Raw genomic sequence first — 20,854 nt, 5'->3', positions numbered from 1 at the left:
TTTGTACAAGATTCACAAAAGATTAGTAAAACCAGACTTCAAAATAAAAAAACTGACAGTGACGTTTTTTGTTACACATCAAAGTAACCATAAGGTAAAAAGTGTTTTTGGAAGCATTCTTACTACATTGATAACTTATTTAAATGTTCTGACGATTTCAATAAATACATAAAGACCTTAAAATTTGAACAGTTATTAATGTGTTTCTCTATTACATACCTGTATATCTTGTATAAATTATAGTTTATTAAGTATTAGGGTCAGTAAGTGTTTTTTACTAGTTGAAGTAAGATACCTAATGATCGCAGTGCTTATGACGTTTTTAACATGCTCAAATTAATTAAAACTAAAAAAAAATATATTTTAAAAATACTTATATAAAACAAATAGGTAAGTCATACATGAAAAAGTTTTCGCTTTGGTTACTATTAGACCGAATTGTCAAGTGACATCTGCTGTCATTAGAAATTTCTCCAAGATAATATTTTTGCCACAACTTATAAGCTTCTTGTAAGTTAGGTATGATTCAAGAAAATGAAGTTTATTAAATATGAAAGTAGGAGCGATGAATTTTTTGTCGGAACCTTGCATATTAATTACGAATAAAATGTAAATTGTAACAGTGAAAAGTATATTGCAAATAAATAATTAACCTAAGTAACAACATTTTTTAATAAATTGTGGTGTTCGATGTGCTTATTGCTAAGGCCAATGCATTTTCCTTACATCAAAATTTGTATTATGATACTAAAGGATCCAAATACGAAGTAACCTCAGAAAAAATTTCATCTGGACCTCTTTCTGCGTTTATCTGCAACAAAATACACAAGTTTGAGTGGTGCATTTTCCAAATAAACTAATCCAAATATTTGCTCAAGAAGAGAATTTTGATTTAAGCATAAATAAGACACGAAACATAAGTGACTTATGGTTGGTACCAAACAGGAAAAATTTTAACTTATGATGTTAGAAAAAACAATTCTTTAAATAATTTTTGTTCGTCTGAATATCAAATAAACACAATAATTGGTTTTATAAACGCGCAATATATACTGGGCGATTTTTTATTTTCTTTTTAATCGAATTATTAACATAGGCAGTCGCGTTGGAAAAATAAGGAGGAACTAAAATTAAAAATAAAAGCTATTCAGTGAAAATAAAAAAAAATAAAATTAGTAATTTTCAACTTTCTGATTTTTTTTATAATTTAGAATATATATAATACAGAAATTTTAAATCCGTAAGTATAAATTAACCGGACTTAAATATTTGGTATTCCGGCAAGTAAACGTTTTTATTTCTAAAATCATAAAGAAAAATCTTATATTTTATATGTATAGGAAAATATGGAATTTAGTTTATTCTTACTTTTCTTAATTTTTCAGGATACTGCTGTATGACATGTTCATTGTGAGTATTGAATGTATGCAGTCTTTTCTTAATGGTTTCTTCATTGTCGTCCACTCTTCCGGAAGTTTTGGCCCTTTCTAGCAACCTTTCTACCAGAGTGTCATCTGAGGCGTCAAAAAACAAGACTAAATTTACTGGAGCAATGGTCTGTTCGAATAGAATTCCTTGTTCCTTTTCTCTAGGATAACCGTCGATAAGAAAGCCTTTCGAAGTTGGTAGAGCCTTTAACATAGCTTCTCTAAGGAGATCCAGAACGACCTCCAGTGGTACCAGTTCTCCCCTTTCCATTATTGCATTCAGTTCTTGGCCTCTAGTGGAACCACTAGATACCTAAAATAATGTAAAAGTACAAATCTAATTCAAGAAATTTCCAGTGATTAGAGATTTATGTTTATATAGATTAAAGTAAATTAGGAAGTGGGAGACGGTCAGTGAAAAATGTTTTGCTATATACATATTTGTAAGATTCGATCGAATTATCTGTAAGGAAGATCAACCTCAATTATTTGATCGTCGTATTTCTTGTAAGATATATGTATATTGGTATCCTTTTTCAGAATGATTCAGCACAGTGTCAAGCAAACGAAATGCCAGCCAGTTCATTTTGTGACTGAATCATTCGCACTGTGTGTAAAAAAGTGAGGGGAAAACATTTGCATTGTCACATCTTTATTAGACACTGTACAATGTAGTGCATATAAATTTTCTATTTCAGGATCTTTACAGTCCACGTGAAAACCAAAGAAATTCTTTCTGACAAAATAACTAATTTTCGAGATACTTATTAAAGAGCACAAGTTTTAACTTATTTAAATATTTTGGGTCATAATAGGTACCTTGATAGTTTTTTATGTGAAGTTACCCTGGTGAAAATGATAAATGAAACATATTTAATCCAATTTCTTCTTTGACCGAAATTTACTTCTGATTTGCTGCTGAAACAGCTTTTTTGAAGTTACATAAAAAATATGGATGTGACCATGAAAATTTTAACAATTGAAGGTACGACATTATTTTGCAATATTGTTATAAATGCTAACGAAAATTTTTAAGATTACGTTCACTTCAGTAAATACCTTTTTCTCTATTTAAAAGTTTTTGGCTTCTAATAATTTTTTTTTTTTGTAAAACCCTAGGTATATGAAAAAATCGAGTTATGTTTGAAGAACGTGTAGGCTTTTTTAGTCCATTTATTTTATTCATTGCACTTTGAAATATAATTTATATATGTATGTCACAAAAATTAAAAATATTAAAAAGTAAATAATTTCCAGTCAAACAAGATTAATAAAATAAATTTTATAACTAAACAGCGAAACTTAATATAAGAAAAGTATGTATAATGAAAATTATTTATGAAAATTTTATAATAATTTTCAAATATACCTTTAGGAAACCAATGATATTTCGGAGACTATTAATATCAAAAAAATTACTCAGAGTTTAATATTTTTTCATATCTTTAGTTTCAGCTAAGTTTTAGTCATCAAAAAATTGATTGCAGTATCATCAATATTACTCATAATTAGCTATTTAAATGAACTGCATTTTGATCAGTGGTGATGATTTTTAATCTGGTGTAAAACAAAGTTAACAATTATCTCGTGCCATAACACCTTTAAAAACAACTAATATATCTGGTCTTGCTTTAATTCATTTCTAATAAAGATTATATTAGATAATGCTTATCTAAAATAAATTGGCTGCTATGCGTTATATGTACAGATATATTAATACTCGTGTATCATGAATCTTTGAATGATTAGAATGAAGAATGAAGAAAAAGTTAGTGATAGTGATCAGTTTTAGCTATTTTGAAAAGTAAAAAATAAATGCAATCAATACCTCTGCTCGCAGAAGATCTCCTGACGACAAGTGGGTAAACCCATATTTGGCTACGATTCGGTCACATTGAGTTCCTTTACCTGACCCAGGACCGCCCAATACCCAGATGATGGGGACATTTATTTCAGGAATGGGAGCCTGGAAAAGCAGTAACAGTTAAAATGTCAATTAAATATAAAATCTTAGTGAGTCGATGCGGGGGGGCTCTAGGGCGGTGCCCCCCTAGAAATTTTCATAGTAAAAAAATATAATTCAAAATTTAGTTTACAATGTTGTCTGGATAATTAAATAGATTAGCCTTATGTAACAGATTAAAAAGGAAATGTTTTTGTCAATTTAACTCGACATACAAAATTCGTTTGAAAAACTGAATACGTAGGCTCTGTGTAGCTCGCTCCAACATTTGGAAAGTGTTTACAGCGGTGGTCATGGTTACTGTCGCGCAGCAGTGAGAGACGGAGTGGGAGTAGCGCATATTTACTATGCAATTTGTAATGTAATTGTAATCTGTTTAGCCTGACCGTAACCAAATGATAGATATTCATGGCTCTTTTTCTTATTAAAAACAAAAAGAAGTCGACAGACCATTCACAATGCGGGACGGGACGTTCACTGAATGAAGGTTAGAAATGCAAGGTTGAAGTCGATATTTTTAAGAAAATCAGTTTTAGCGATGAGGCCCATTTCCACTTATGAACGACATTGTCACATCTGGGACTCTGAAAACCCAAGAGTGATTGTCAGATAACCTCTTCATCGATAATGAGACTTTTTGGTGCGGTTTTTAGAGTCGCGGCGTCATAGGGCCATATTTCTTCGAAAACAAAGCCGGTTTTACTGCTACGGTCGATTGCGATACCGAAATAGGTTGACTGACTTTTTGGACCTACGATTGAAGAACTGAATGTAGTAGACGTTTATTTTCAACAGAATGGGGCTATGTACACAAAACGTGAAACGATAGCCTTATTTTGTTAAAGGAGGGAACGCATTAGCCGGTCGCGGTCCCGTCGCATCGCGGACCATGCTAGCCTCGATCGCGTGCGGTGGTGTTCCTTCCCATGTTTTATAATGTATGCATTTGCACTATAGTAGGATCATATTCGATGCAAAGTAATAAATCATTGCCTGTCAAGGGATCCAGTGCCATACGCTTTTAAGGGTAATTGAATAAGTTCTTTATACATTGTGAAGGGACGAAGGGATCAGTTCACGTCTGGCATCCTTGTTCCTACAAAAATTCCTTTATTCTCATAAACTATTTATTTTAAATGTAATTTATTATAAATCCAAATTGTTTTTTAATTTCCACATATGTATTACATTTTACCTCTGTACGCGTCACTGTTGTTTACTTGTTTTTTTTTTGGAGGCGCTCTCTGTTTTACGATCAAGCTTCGCCAGGTTAGTATTTAACGTATAACCGACCACTTCGTACACTCGATGTACCTGGGCGACTACAGCTACTACCAGAACACAGTGCGTATGCAGCGGTATTTCAGATTAAACATTGAATTTCATTTTAAATTTGAAATGGTTCATCTTACGCCTCCTAAAAATGATGACACGATTTTCGTTTGATAAAAAACCGCCAACTTTTTGCTCTACTTTGCATCGAATACGATCCTACTATAGACATTCCCGAGCTCGTCTCGCTCGCATCTCCACCGATTTTTTCCAAAGAATTTCGGGAGAGCCAATAAAAATACTTCTTCCATAGAACTCATTTTCTTAACTATTAAAACAATGAAGCAACTATTTAAAGGAGAGCGCGAGATGTGTGCGGTTGCCAAATGCGACTGATTTTGAAAAAGACCACGATCAGCTCAGTCCAGAACGGTCCGCGAGGCGACGGGACCGCGACCGCCTAATACGTGCTCTCCTTAACAGTTCGCTGGAAATGTCATTTCGCGTCACGGAAATTTTAATCTAGATCATGTGACTTATCATCACTGAATTTCTTTCTGTGGAGTTATATGAAGGATAAAGTGTACACTACTGCTCGAGGAAACGATTGAAGCACTCAGACACATTTTCTCAACTGTACTTGGCGAAAAAGGTCCCCGATTATGCGAAAAAAGTTATGGAAAATTTCCTAAAAAGAATTAGAATTCGCAACAAAAGAGACGGCCATTTGGTAGATATCCATTCCATCTTTAACCGTATGGACTGTACTATGTTGTGCAAAAATCGAATAATATATTATAATATACAGGGTGTTAAAAAAGAGTGTAAAATATTTAAGGAGGTAAAAGTATGAACCAAAATAAGTAGAAAAGTCTCAATAAACATGGGTCTGCAAAGTAACGGTTGCGGAGATATGGAATGTTTTATGTTTTTTAGCCCCTTTTTTTATTTTGCAAAAACGTTGTGTATTTTCTTATAATAGTTGGTTGATGTTTAGTGAAATAAACAGTACGTATTTGACAGTTGTTCTCAGTGCACAAGTTTTCTTTCGCTATGGCTGGTTACTCTAACGCAGAATTAACAGACATGCATTTCATGTATGGTCGTGCTAATGGGAACGCCACCGAAGCGCGACGTCTTTATGTTGACGCTTATCCAAATCGCCAGATTCCTTCACAACGCATGTTTGGAAGAATTCACCAAAGATTGCGTGATACCGGTTCCTTGAGCAAACAGTGCCATTTATCCGGAAGACCAAGGTCGGTATCCACTCCTAGAGCAGAAGAAGAAATTCTAGCACTGGTAGAGCAGAATCCAGGTACGAGTGTGCGGAGAATATCAGCCGAGGTAGGAATTAGTGGTCCTCTTGTTTGGAGAATCCTTCACGAGCAACTGCTTTATCCATACCATGTGCAACGAGTACAGGCCTTAAATCCAATAAATGATCATCAAGCACGTTTGGTTTTTTGCCGCTGGTTTCTACGTCATGATGCTGAAGACCCTCGTTTTCTTGCAAACATTCTTTTTACTGATGAGGCCGGGTTCACAAGAAATGGAGTGTTTAATTTTCACAATACGCATATTTGGGCCGACGAAAATCCTCATGCTCTAATAGAATCTGGACATCAGGCACGTTTTTCATTAAACATTTGGATGGGTATTGTAGGTGACAGGTTTCTAGGTCCTGTTGTTTTACCAAACCGATTAACAGGCGCTGCTTACCTCAACTTTCTGCAGAACACACTGTATGAGTTTTTGGAAGACATTCCTTTGAATCAGAGGCAACAAATGTGGTTCCAGCATGATGGTGCTCCAGCTCATTTTTCCATGGCCGTTAGAGAGCATTTACACCAAACTTTTCCACATAGATGGGTAGGAAGGGCCGGACCTGTTTTATGGCCTCCAAGATCGCCTGATCTGAACCCTCTAGATTTCTTTGTTTGGGGATATTTGAAGACATTAGTGTATGGTACTCCTGTAAATAGCCTGGAAGAGCTGCAGCTACGGATTAATCAAAAGTGTCAAGAAATCCAAACCAAGGAGGGTGTTTTCGAAAGAGTTCGAATATCGTTGAGACGAAGATGTCGTGCCTGCTTGGAAATGGACGGAGGGCACTTTGAACATCTTCTGTAACTTTGTTTTTTGTTTGTTAAAAGCTTCCTTTGTCGGTTTATTCCTAATAAAATAAAATGTTTGAAAAACGAATAGTGGTCCATATATCCGCAACCGTTACTTTGCGGACCCATGTTTATTAAGACTTTTCTGCTTATTTTGGTTCATACTATTACCTCCTGAAATATTTTACACTCTTTTTTTTAACACCCTGTACAAGGTGCTCCATTAAAAGATATAAGTTTGGATTGTATTTTCGGAACCATCTATAATGTATGTAAAATGTTACGTGCATAGTCCCTGTATAAGTACGAATAAATAAAGTACTTGAAATTAATTAAGAACATTTATGTAAATCGATATTAATTAATTATTTTGTACAAATACGAGATCTGTTCAGAAAAGAATTGAACTTTATTTTTAACCTTTATTATTAATTTTATACATTATTGGTTCTTGTCTCCTTCACAGTGTTCCCCTCCCCTATTCATACGTTTTTCCCATGGGTGTTTCCATTTCGCAAAGCAGTCCTGGATAGCTTCATTTGAAAGTATTTTAAAGTATATGACGAATTTGCTTTCTTTGATGTCACCAATAGTCTGAAAACGGCGTCCTTTCAGCATTGATTTTAATTTCGGAAACAAGAAAAAATCTCAAGGAGACAAGTTCGGCGAGTTAGGAGGGTGAGGATGGAAAATAGTCTGATTTTTGGCACAAAATTGACGAATTGACAAAGCTGAATTGTTGAGTTTTCTCGCCACAACTCTGGTGTCTTTTTGCGGATTTTTTAACGTAACGTATATAAAACGCCCTGATAGTACACACGGTTCACTTTTTCACTTTGAGGCAAAAATTGAAATTGAACAATTTCATGAAAGTCGAAAAAAAAACAGTAAGCATGAGTTTGAGATCGGATTGGGGGGGATTGGCTTTCTTGGAGAGAGGGGGGGTGTAGTCGGAATGATGTAGTCGTAACCCCAGTTTCCATTTCCCGTTATAATCCTTTGAATTAATGTTTCATCGTCATTGGATTGTGCAAACAGTTGCCCACAAACGTCCACACGATTTTTTTTCTATTGTGCGGTCAGACGAGGAACAAATTTTGCTGCAACTCGATGCATGTTCAATTTTTAAGTCAAAATTTCATGGAGTGATCCAATTGAGACGCTAACCTCTTCTGCAATTTCTGTGATAGTCAATCGACAATTTGCATGCACCAGATCATTGTCTTTCTGAAAGGGGAGGGAGTGATCGGTTGAAGTCAAAGGCCCTCCTGGTTGAGGATCATCTTCAATTGATTGACCACCACTTTAAATCATGAAAACCATTCGTAACATTCCGTACGACATAAAGCTCTCCGTAAGCTTGTTCCAAAAGTTTAAACGTTTCCGTGAAAGTTTTCCCCAGTTTCATGCAAAATTTTACGTTGCGTCGTTGTTTCAGAAAATCGCACATTTCAAAAATCGCCACTAACACTTAAACACACTGCATTCATATAATATCACGAAATCTAAATGAGATATCAACAATCCAAGAATATGTTGTTACAGAGGAGGTTATGTGCAACTGCACATCACTAAATATCTCCATTAGCGCGCAATTAAAGATGTTCGGTTATTTTCTGAACAGTCCTCGTACCTAAATGATATGACATTGACCTTAGTTGACCTCGACTAAAATAGATCTAATTTAACTTATCTAGTTATATCACTTCATTAAAGTAATATGTATCATTTAAGAGTTCCATTTCTCAAAGTGTGTAGGCACCACTAAATATTTATTTTACCAAGTAAAAATAACCAACAGAATGATTTTAAGTAGTACTGTAGTTTCCACTTTTATCAAATCTAATGATAACTAAACGAGATTATAGGGCAATGCTCTAGTAAATATTGACCCAGTAGTTGAATGAAGCACTTTCATTAGTAAATAAAAANAGTCAAAGGCCCACAAACGTCCACGCGATTTTTTTTCTATTGTGCGGTCAGACGAGGAACAAATTTTGCTGCAACTCGATGCATGTTCAATTTTTAAGTAAAAATTTCATGGAGTGATCCAATTGAGACGCTAACCTCTTCTGCAATTTCTCTGATAGTCAATCGACAATTTGCACGCACCAGATCATTGACTTTCTGAAAGAGGAGAGAGTCATCGGTTGAAGTCAAAGGCCCTCCTGGTTGAGGATCATCTTCAATTGATTGACCACCACTTTAAATCATAAAAACCATTCGTAACATTCCGTACGACCTAAAGCTCTCCGTAAGCTTGTTCCACGTTTCCGTGAAAGTTTTCCCCAGTTTCATGCAAAATTTTACGTTGCGTCGTTGTTCCAGAAAATCGCACATTTCAAAAATCGCCACTAACACTTAAACACATTGCATTCATGTAATATCACGAAATCTAAATGAGATATCAACAATCCAAGAATATGTTGTTACAGAGGAGGTTATGTGCAACTGCACATCACTAAATATCTCAATTAGCGCGCAATTAAAAATGTTCGGTTATTTTCTGAACAGCCCTCGTACCTAAATGATATGATATTGACCTTAGTTGACCCCGACTAAAATAGATCTAATTTAACTTATCTAGTTATATCACTTCATTAAAGTAATATGTATCATTTAAGAGTTCCATTTCTCAAAGTGTGTAGGCACCACTAAATATTTATTTTACCAAGTAAAAATAACCAACAGAATGATTTTAAGTAGTACTGTAGTTTCCACTTTTATCAAATCTAATGATAACTAAACGAGATTATAGGGCAATGCTCTAGTAAATATTGACCCAGTAGTTGAATGAAGCACTTTCATTAGTAAATAAAAAATAGAAGTAGCAGAAAAATAATCTTTTAACTCTCTCGAATTTTGTAGAAAGGATGCATAAAGGACGCATTTCTTATACAACTACTAACAATGCTAAAAATTTCTCATTATAGTCGATTCATTTAACCCATAGTTATTATTTTAATATAAAGTAATTGAAATAAATGGAGAAAAACAATCTAAAATTGAAAATAGTAAGTTTGAGAATTACATCTTTCGCCTAGTCAAAATCTTTAATTTTACTGGTATTATACAGGGTGTCCCGTTCATGTTTCAAAAAAAACTTGTGTGCAGTACCTCATGAGAAAATAATAGGGGTAGTTCATGTAAAGTTTTTTTCTTAGAAGACCTGTTTTCGAGATACATTGTGTTGAAGTTGTTACTTTCCAAATGGTTTTCCTTAATTATCTTTAAATCGGCTAAAGATAAAAATGTCAAAATTTATACACGAGTAAAACATCAACTGTGTGTTAAGAATAATGTGCAAACGGTTTCTATAAGCTTTTCAACGTGCCCCCTCATGCCTTATGTTTCCATTTGAAAAAAAAGTAGGGGTAGCTGGGGGTTAGGGGGTTGAAGAAAAATTAATTATTATATAACCGAAAGATGGGAAAAAATCAAAATCAGTTAGTGTTTCGGCGTTTTAAAAAAAAATTAACTCATTCAAAAGATATAAATTTTATTCCGTAGGTACTTCTGGCCATCCCTGTATATATTTTTAAATAACTCACAAATGAGTGATTATTATTGATTAGATCCAAATGAAACTCGGTACTGGTCTTTAGATTATTATTGCAATAATCTTATGAAATAAGTTTTTTTTCACAATCCCAGTGGCGCGGCGGAGGCGAGCGAATAAATTGAAGTCTTTTTATCCGAGAAAAATAATAAATATTTTTAAGCACTGGTGACACATATTTCGAAAATCAAAAGTGCTATGGATTGCTCTCAAACACTGTTCAGGTATTACAATCAAAATAAATAAAAAACACGTAGGAAACAATTATTGTGTCCCAGAGAAATAATGCATTTCTTTTTTCATTAGCTCCCAAATTTCAATACAATACGTAATTTGCCATATTCTAACTACATATTATCAATATTTATGTAAATTTTCTCTCAAACGGTGCAGATTGTCTGTCTCTTAAGACGCTATTCCAAAAAAAAATATTTTACGGGAATTGTTTCAGACAATTTTTTAAGATAAAAAATCTTTAATTACTCCTTGCATCTCTGACATAGTGAGTGAGGAAAAAACTATTCCCTCAAGATTAATGCAATAGATAATAAAAGGTGTTCCAAAAGTAAGGCAGGATTTGAATTTGCGCCACTTTCATTCATAAGAGTTGGCAGCATTGTGTAGGGCCTCATGATGTAGTAAACACAGACAAAATGGAGCGCTACACAACGGATGAGCGAGTGAAGATTGTGAAAATTTAATATAGCCCAGTCGGGTTGTCATTTAACCGGGAAAAAATTAGGGACCACAATTTTATTGTTCTAACCTTTAGGGGGGGTCAATAGTAGTGTAAATTCAGAATCGCGACTGAATTCCACCCCTGCGTCAGCCGCCATCTTGAATTTAAGGAAAAATCGTTTTTGCTCAATATCTCGGCCATTTTCAACTTTACAACAAAAATGGTAAGGACTTAAGTTGTTGCAAATGCGATTTCCTACAACTTCTTTTGTTATAAATTTTATCGTGCGATCGATATTTTTCAAGTTAAGGGGGAAAATAGTGACAAAGTATAGTTATTGAATTATCTCGTTTGTTATTGACTTTACGACATAAATATACATAAACAAAGTTGGAAAGAATTATATTTTCTACAATTTTGATCTCTTTGATTGTTTCGCTGCTACCAACATTTAAGGTCCTACACTTGCGGTAAAGGCACAATATGAAAATCGTTTTGGCAAACTCTTTTCCACACCACCACCGGGGTAGAGTTTCAGGCGCGTTTGGTTTTACGTGGTATCCCTAATGGACCTAATCTACATGTCATTGCTTGCAAGATAGTTGCGACTTCTGCCTCTTCTTCTTTATAAAATTTCTTGCAAGCGTTAAAGGTGTAAGCCATTTTTTTTAATATTTATTTTTTCTTAAAAAGTTTGGACCATTCTTGTTCATGGCCAGCTGCCGGTGACGTCAGGCCTATGGAATGTTGATCCCTTGAGTTTAGTTAGGCTTGCCATAGGCGTAGGACCTTAAATTTTGGTAGTAGCGAAAAAATCAAAGTGATCAAAATTGTAGAAAATATAATTCTTTCCAACTTTGTTTATGTACATTTATGTCGTATAGTCAATAACAAACGAGATAATTCAATAACTATACTTTGTCACTATTTCCCCCCTTAACTTGAAAAATATCGATCGCACGATAAAATTTGTGACAAAAGAAGTTGTAGAAAATCGCATTTGCAACAATTTAAGCCCTTGCCATTTTTGTTGTAAAGTTGAAAATGACCGAGATATTGAGCAAAAAGAATTCCTTTGAAACCAACTCCCTCAAGGTCCTACGCTCGCGTCTTTACCGCAAGCGTAAGACCTTAAATATTGGTTATAGCGAAAAAATCAAAGAGATCAAAATTGTAGAAAATATAATTCTTTCCAACTTTGTTTATGTATATTTATGTCGTAAAGTCAATAACAAATGAGATAATTCAATAATTATACTTTGTCATTATTTTCCCCCTTAACTTGTAAAATATCGATCGCACGATAAAATTTGTAATTAAATAAGTTGTAGTAAATCTCATTTGAAACAACTTAAGTTCTTACCATTTTTGTTGTAAAGTTGAAAATGGCCGAGATATTGAGCAAAAACGATTTTTCCTTAAATTCAAGATGGCGGCTGATGCAGGGGTGGAATTCAGTCGCGATTCTGAATTTACACTACTATTGACACCCCCTAAAGGTTAGAACAATAAAATTGTGGTCCCTAATTTTTTCCCGGTTAAGCCCTTTTTTTGTCTAACGCGACTGGACATTAGTTGTATTAACAAAAAAGAACGGATCAGCCACCCCACTAGCGTAAAATCCACACCACACCGTTACTCTTTGAATTTACAGCGGTTGTTGTTGAATGACCCGAAGATTGTCCCTGCCCCAAATCGGCTAAAGATGATTTTCTTAGCAAAATCACCGTCCACTTGTTGATTCTCCAACATCCAGTCAATGACTGTCCGATGCATTAAATTCAATTCCTGGGTTAGCTGAATCTTGAATGGATGCAGATGCAGATTTTTTGTTAAAATCCGCTGCATTGTATTTTTTGAAATGTTTGCTTTCAGTGACTGATGACGCACTAAGCTTACGGGAATTTCCGCAACACATTATCACTCACTTTAGCAATATTTTCGACTGAATGGCTAGTACCAGGCCGGCTTGTTTTTTATTGTCTGCAACCGAACCTGTTTGTTCAAATTTGGCAACTAATCTTTTCACTGTTGTTTCGTTCGGGGCGTTCCTTCTACCGAATATTCCACGTAACCTGCGCACAGTCTCAGCTGCACACTCTCCCTACTTGTAATGAATTTTCACAATTTTCACTGGCTAATCCGTCGTATAGCGCTCTATTTTGTCTTAACTTGCGTTACTTTTGGGACATCCTTTATAAAGAACTGTAAGTATAGAGAAAAGAATGACAGTATCTCTCTATTAATTCAGTTTGGCACCATATTTTAGAAACACCCTGTATAATTGATATATTTTATACCTAATCAGTTCTCATCAAATAAGATCTAGTAGATTTTAAAAAAACAAGCTCTTACATTTCTCTTGATATCTCTCGTTTAATACATACAAAGAAATCTTGAATTATATAATTCCTTTGTATAAATATTTGAAATAGTTCACATGTCTACCTCGATCCTAAATTAGAAAATGTAAATTAAAACAGTATGGAGTATCACAAACTTATATCAAAGTCTTCATCAAAGTCTATATAAACCTCAAAAACGTGCCAAAAATGTGGCAATTTAAATTCCGCTGTTTTAGGTTTATGTAAACAGTAAATATGTATAAAATTTGTATTACATATCACGAACAATTAATAATTATCTCATTGGAACTACATTTCTAAATATAAGCGTACACTGTGTACTACGAATGTAAATAGTAACGTACTTACATTAAAATAATTTTCATTTTCGACTTAACCGAGTTTTGTTCAGTTCGCGTTTGTAACTAAGAATAAAAACTATTCGGATAATCTTATTTTGTAGGTAATTTTACTCACCATTGTAAAGAAAAATAAACAAATAGATGACGATGGATTAGCAGTGGTCACTAGGTCAGACACGGGCGAGCAGACGAGCAAAGCTGAGAATAACCACTAAGCGAACACCTAATTGTTTTGTTTCGCGGGGACTCGACATTGAAAACAAACCATCAGCCTTGCCAACATTTTTTAATAATTATTTTATGAAACAACTGGATTAATCATGGCTTCGGTAAACAAGACAAAAGGATAATAATGTGTCTGGTCCGTCAATGTTATCAACTTTTTGATATGTGTTTAGTTGTACATACCGATATCAAAAGATTATTATAAGGTGTCTAGCTCACGTAATGACTTACAACTTTTTTAATGTTTACCCATTTGTTTTCAGGTTTTAAAATAGACGGTTTTTCGGGACACGTAGTATCGTGTTCAATGAAGTGTATCTTAATGACTGAACCTATAATTAAGAAACAGTAACAACATTATTTCATTTTAATAACAGTCAGTGGCGGGCCAAGTTATTCATTCCAAGGGGTATTATCTGCAGAACTGTATTTTGCGTGAGTCTTAATAAGAGATAAACAGGATAGAAGATATCTAATATCTACAGAAATGAAACAATAAGTATCATTTAATAAAATAGGTTCTAGTCCTTACTAGAATTCCCCTGAACGTGGGGGAATATTGAATGCGGGGCAATTTAAATTTAAAAAAATGTATGTAGTATTTTTTTTGTTTTTGTTCTCTTAAAGTGAAATGTCACCATTTGACAGCCGCAACTATATTTAGTGTACCTAAATATCACACTATTAATGTAAATAAAGCATATATTGGGTGTCCTAAAACTCAGGCAAGATTTGAATTTGGATCAAGTTGATACCTTAAAGAATTATAGATTATTTTTATGAATGAGAGTAACTTTTTAAAAAAGCAACATTATTCCAAGGTTATTTGATATAAACCAGTTTATTTTCATCCAAGGAAGCTACCATTGAAGTATGGTCCATTCGTTTTCGGTACCCTGTATCTAATTAATAAGAAAAAGTTAGTTGACATTGGGGCCATGTTTTTCTAAAAAATTAATGAGATTATCTTATACGGGGCTGGAAAATCCACATGGTCTATCTGCCTTTATATGAGAGCAACAAAGTAAAGTAAAGAAATCTGTGCGATAGACAAGGATGCCTATAGCGAAGACGTTTCATAATCTGAATAGTCACCGCCCGTTTCGGGTCAGAAGTGGAAGTGACTATTCAGATTATGAAACGTCTTCAATGTAACCATCCTTGTCTATTGCACGAATTTCTATGACTTACTTCATCGCTCTCACGTAACGGCCGATGTACCATGGGGACTTTCCGAACCTGTATATAAAATAAAATGTTACATTGTATTATATACATTCGAAAAACTTAACATCAGATAGTCAAAATCTAACAACTTCGAAATGTTCATATCTTAAAAAACTTGTCGCCGATCGCACAGTGGTCAAAAATCCGATCGAAATCTAAAAATTTCACTTTTTTCTTTAACGCTAAAATTTACACGGCAGATACCTGTAATACTGAACTGATTTTTTAGAAAATATTGGGTCGATTTGAGCATGTAGACGTTATAAACGGTTAAATCTGTTAAACATAACGCGAATTATTATATCGTTTTGTTCCTTTTCATATACCTGAGGTAATTATTGAATTAAACCTTAATGGTTGTTAACTGATTATAGCCAGCACGTAATTTTTTGCAAATTCTCTAATTTAGGTCGTTACGTCATTTAGTACTACACGAGAATATATGTACTTCCGTATACCTTTCAAATGAATGCCAGGATACCTGGGAACATAATTACACTTAATTTACCTGCAGATATTTGCAGATAAGGCTGTAAATGCCCTATTTATACGGGCGTACAAATGGATTTACTTCAGTTATTCACCAGCTTTTGTGTCGGACAGTACTTAGTGTGCTCCGTGGCTTTTCCCTTCTGTGTTTGTTAGTTCTGTGTTGTTATTTGTTATTTGCACTGTTTTTCTTTGCTTGTTATAATCTTTTATTACAATGGCTGATGAACCTATAACACGAATGAAATTACATCAAATAATGATGGAATTTTCACGCGAATCAGTCGATGTGCGAAAAAACCGTGTGCTTGACTTTCTAAAAGAGCATTTCCACACAAATTTTGATGAAAATGCAACGAAAACCCTTACCACATATACAAGAAAGGCATTCTTTGCGCCTTATTCTGCAAGATGGAGAAAAATAAATCGAAAAAAGGAACATTTCTTCAGTAAATTCGAAAATTGGCTGAATGAAGAAATAAATTTCCTCAAGGTTGTTGTTCGCTGCCTGCAGGATTCTCGTAAAGCGTCTACATCAGAAAGGGGTGGTCGTCCCTCTAAAAATTTCGAAGTTTGTTCTGTCGTTATTAAACGTAGAAAAATTCATGAACAACCATCCACAGAAAAATTATCATTTGCTACCTCCACGAAACTAAGAGAAGGTGAAAATGTAGATGCAGCTAAATTACTCACTGAAGCAACGGAAACGTCCCCAAAAAGAGCAGGAAAAATTTTAAAAACTTGGAGATCTTCAAAACAAGAGGTTTCCAGTTACTCTGTTGATGAAGCTGCGGCTTTGATTGTCTCATTAAATTTAACTCGAGATCAGTATGAGCAATTAAGAAAAGGGGCCAATGAACATGGACATGATCTTTATCCTCAATATTATAAAGTGATGGAGTCTGAAGAGTTTGAAGAAGGTGAAGAATACGAAACTGATGAAGGTGAACAAAACGGGTTAAAACAGGAAGAATAGGACGAGGAAGAAAAAGATGAAAATTGAAAAATATAATTATTTTATACTGCGATATGGAATACAATGTAATTATGACGGATAATTGAAATATAAATAAAATATAGTTAAGTTTAAAAATTAGGGTCTCGAGGTTTTACTCACTGTGTAATGTGTTTTTATAGTCATTATGAGAGCTATCTATAATATACAGGGTGTCCCGTAATTCCACCTCAATATTTAAATGTGGTATTCTATGGCCTATTTTAGGGGGGGGGGGGTCTTTTACATCTTTTCTTTCGATTTGAGCCCTCCCTGCAGAGATATTAGCGTTTGTGGGGTGAACAAACAATTTGGTTTTCATCTTTTTTTTCAAAAACGGCTTAACCTAAAATTTTGAAATTTGGTATGTATGTGCTACTAATGGAACTACGTTTTAGCAATAAATTTTTATTTGCACCCTTCACTTCGAAGTGGTGGAAACAAACAACTCTTCCTGATGTTTTGGTGAGAACTTTTTTCTAGATGGCTATGAATCAAAATTAAAATTACGGTTTTGTGGCCCTATGTATTTAGAATCTTTTCTTGCTCTTCCAATTTTTCCAAAAAATTAGTAATTTTTGAGTAAAAAAAATATTTTTCATCAATTACCACCCTTTCAAACTGGAAATCATATTAAATAAAAATACATATCAGGCGTGTGTTACATGGAATTACGGGACATCCTGTATAAATATTTTGTTTAGATCAAAATAGAATGAATACATTACATTCCATTTCAACAGTCGTTCCAATTTTATGAATTTCAGAAATACAGGGTGTTTCTAAATAAGTGTCGCAACGGAAAACTGTAAATTCCTCTTGAAAAGAGAAACATTTATTTTCCTCTTCCATTTTTCTCTCCTGGCTTTCGTTTTCGAGATACACAGTGTCAAAACTTTTTTCAGATGTTTGCCAATATCTTAGGAACCGTTTGAACTACAGGACTGAGCTTTTGTACACACATTACCACTATTAATAGCTACTTGTTGCAAATGCTGTTAAATTTCGTTAAAATTTTTAATTATTACTACCCATCTTTTAAATTACAAAAGATTTTCGAAACGTTAGCAAAATGTTTGTTTTTGTTCATAGAAAGTCATTTTCTTGAAAACGGTTAACTTTACAGCAATGAACCAAGAGAACTCTTTTTGTGTAAAATTCATTGGCGCTTCAGAATTTGCTGTCAAATGTTATTTTTTCCAGTGGCGTAAAAGTTAGGAGGGAAAAACCCTTACGATACCTTAAAATCTCCACCATTGGCACGTTCAATGAATTCGAGAAGGGTACGAAAAAGTAGCTATTAATAGTGGTAATGCGTGTACAAAAACTCAGTCCTGTAGTTCAAACGGATCGTAAGATATTGGCAAAACAATTTAAAAAAATTAAAGTTTTGACACCGTGTATCTCGAAAACGAAAGCCCGGAGAGAAAAATGGAAGAGGAAAAGAATGTTTCTTTTTTCATGAGGAATTTACAGTTTTCCGTTGCGACACTTATTTAGGAACGCCCTGTATAGTGTAATAATATTACCTCCAGTGGATTCTAGGGTATAAAAAACCTTGGAATCTAAAATTTCCCTGCAATAGGACGATTACTCTAATATATTTAGATCGAGGATTTATAGTTTTTGACCAGTGTATCGTCTTCGGTTTGGTCCATAGAAAAAAGTCGTTTTACTTTTTATGCTTTATCACCCACCAATTTATTATTTCCGGAACGCTCTGTATACTTAAAATGCACCTTAGTCATGTCACACTTCGTTATTATACGTTATTTTGATAGTCATAATCTTGTACTGACAATTTTTATGTGACGAAACAGCAACCAAAGGTTACATTAATTTGTGACTAATTCAGTAAATAATTTGTACATGTTGGATTTCCTAACGACATCGAGGTTTAGATATGACAGATAGACAAATATATTAGATGTATGTTTATAACTAGATTTCAGGAGCTCTAAAAATAATTAATTTCTTTCATGTAAGGATTTAGCCAGTTGTAGATGTCTAATAAATGTAATTTAACGGGTAGTGAATCAATACATGGCATCCTTGAAAAGACGGGATGCTACTTGGTCACAAATGCTTGAAATCAAAACAAGACGATGTAGACCAACCTACCTTTATCGCTAGAATATAATTGAGGTAAAATATTTCAAAATAGGTTCGGGTGGACAAGAAATGCACGTTTTAACAATAATTTGACTTATACAGGGTGATTCGTTTTCGGAGGGCTGACCAAAGTTGTATTTTTTTAAATGGAACACCCTGTATTTAAGTGAATACTTTGCCACAGCATTGACTCACCCTGTATATATAAAAGTCCGCGATTATTGAAATATATGATTGTAGTATCATAAATATCACCCTAAAATTGTTTTAGCTTATTTGAGAACGTTTTTTTAATTGGTTTAATTTCGTTGGATATGCAACAAAATTACATTTTTCATACTTTTTGTAAATAGCCCTTTGTCTACATCTGCGACTATTTAATTTATAATTCACGTTATAATATTGGTGTTTTAAGATGTTTTGTCTCTCGTCAATTATAGTATCTGCTGTAGATTTCGAGTAAAATAGGAAAGTCTTCGGCTTTAACAGAACTTTGTTTGTCTCCTCTTAAATTTTATTAACATATTCCCTAAAAATCGTCTTAAGAATATTTGGGCCGTTCCAAAAAAATAAAAAAAAAACATAATGAATACAATATTTTGATAGTTCCACCGTTGGAAAACGTTTTCGACAAACTTTCTTATTTTTGTCACATAATTTTTTACTTTGAATATAAACGGGAATTTTTTAAAGGAATAAGCATGCTTTCAAACGACGATCAAAATTGCTGCAGCCAAAATACGGTGTTGGAGATCTCCAGCATCGGTATACATTTTGTTTCATACACCCCAATAAAAAAGTGTAGAGGGTTCATATCCGGACCTCGTGCTGGTTAACGAACAGGGTCATTTCGTCCTATCTACTTTTCCGGGGAGTTGGAATGTAGAAATTCACAAACTGCACAAGAAACATGGGGAGGGGCACCATCATGCATGAAGAACATTTGGGCACGAATATGTAAAGGGATGTCTTCCAACAAATTTGGTAAGGCGTTTGTTAAAAACTCTAAATAAGCAGCAATATTTAAACGTGTAGGTAACACTATTGGACCGAGTAATATGTCGCAAAAATCAGCACACAATACATTCACTGAAAACCGTTGTTGGAACCGAGACTTTGTACAACGTGAGGATTTGCATCACACCAATAGTGAATGTTGTAAAAATTTAGTAAAACAACATTCATTCATAAAAAATCTTGTGCTATTTGATGTCGAAACCACTAGCAAAATACCTAACGGGGCTGAAAATTATTATTACTTAATGCCTGAACCCTTTGTACATGGTAGGGGTGTAATAATTGTTTCCGTAGTACACGCCACACGGTACTATTAGATACAACCACTTCTCGGCCAATGTGGCGAGTACTGCGCCTCGGATCTTCCTCCACGAGGTTTATGATATTTTCTTCGTTCTCGAAAAAATGTTGCGGCCTTTCCCGTCCACGTCCTTGATATGTCAGTTGGACATTCTGGAAGTCATGTGAAACGTCAGTCAATTAGAGAAGCGCTTCACTCATGCAACGAGTCCAAACTATTTTGTCCGTGCACGTGCAAAAAATGCACAAGATCGGCTTACATTTATGGTTAATTTTCTTAATTAATTTTCTCGAAAATAGAAGCATTTAGACCATCTTAAGAAAAGTTGCTCATTTTCGTGCCTTCTATCACCCTTTTCAAGGAACGCACTTATTTCAGAAACACCCTGTATAGTAGGCGTTGAAGTTTTTATAGGTATAGCTAAGTTGGTCTAAATTATCTTAACTTGATCGCAGTAACCTGTGGTCGAGTTGCATGCCAGCCTGTCAGAGACACTCTGTATGTATCTTATTGTACTGGAATATTCTTATTACATTGATGGAGTATATTAGAGTACCTTTTTAATTTAGTATAAACATTTATTGGTCTTAAAAATGAGGTTACAGTATTTTAGAGCAATTAACCATAATATTTTGTTTTTTGAAATCGAGTAAAAAATGACGGAGTTATAGCATGCATCGCTTTTTATGAGACACCTAGTACATATTATTGATAGTTGAAATATTCGAATATATTCTACTGAAGGTAGCTGAGCGGGTTACAAGG

The 20,854-nt window shown here is 34.2% G+C and overlaps 1 protein-coding gene across 2 annotated transcripts in view; it reads right to left on the bottom strand.

Moving 5' to 3' along the window:
- Positions 1-610: 610 nt before the first annotated feature.
- LOC108910884 (adenylate kinase isoenzyme 1) overlaps positions 611-20,854 on the bottom strand; it is a 32,856-nt gene continuing 12,612 nt past the window's right edge. Inside the window, exons 1-4 of one of the 2 annotated variants that reach the window (XM_018715627.1) lie at positions 13,840-13,951; positions 3,256-3,393; positions 1,369-1,740; positions 611-811 (exon numbers count right to left, since the gene is read on the bottom strand). In XM_018715627.1, the coding sequence (XP_018571143.1) occupies positions 740-811; positions 1,369-1,740; positions 3,256-3,393; positions 13,840-13,842 (585 nt within the window). In that variant the 5' untranslated portion in view covers positions 13,843-13,951 and the 3' untranslated portion in view covers positions 611-739. Of the gene's footprint in view, positions 812-1,368; positions 1,741-3,255; positions 3,394-13,839; positions 13,952-20,854 lie in introns of those variants that run through there. The other variant, XM_018715626.1, reaches the window with a different exon arrangement.

The sequence above is a fragment of the Anoplophora glabripennis genome, unplaced genomic scaffold (assembly GCF_000390285.2).
Source record: "Anoplophora glabripennis isolate ALB-LARVAE unplaced genomic scaffold, Agla_2.0 scaffold728, whole genome shotgun sequence".
Lineage (NCBI taxonomy): Eukaryota > Metazoa > Arthropoda > Insecta > Coleoptera > Cerambycidae > Anoplophora > Anoplophora glabripennis.
This window is presented reverse-complemented; position numbering and strand designations above follow the sequence as displayed.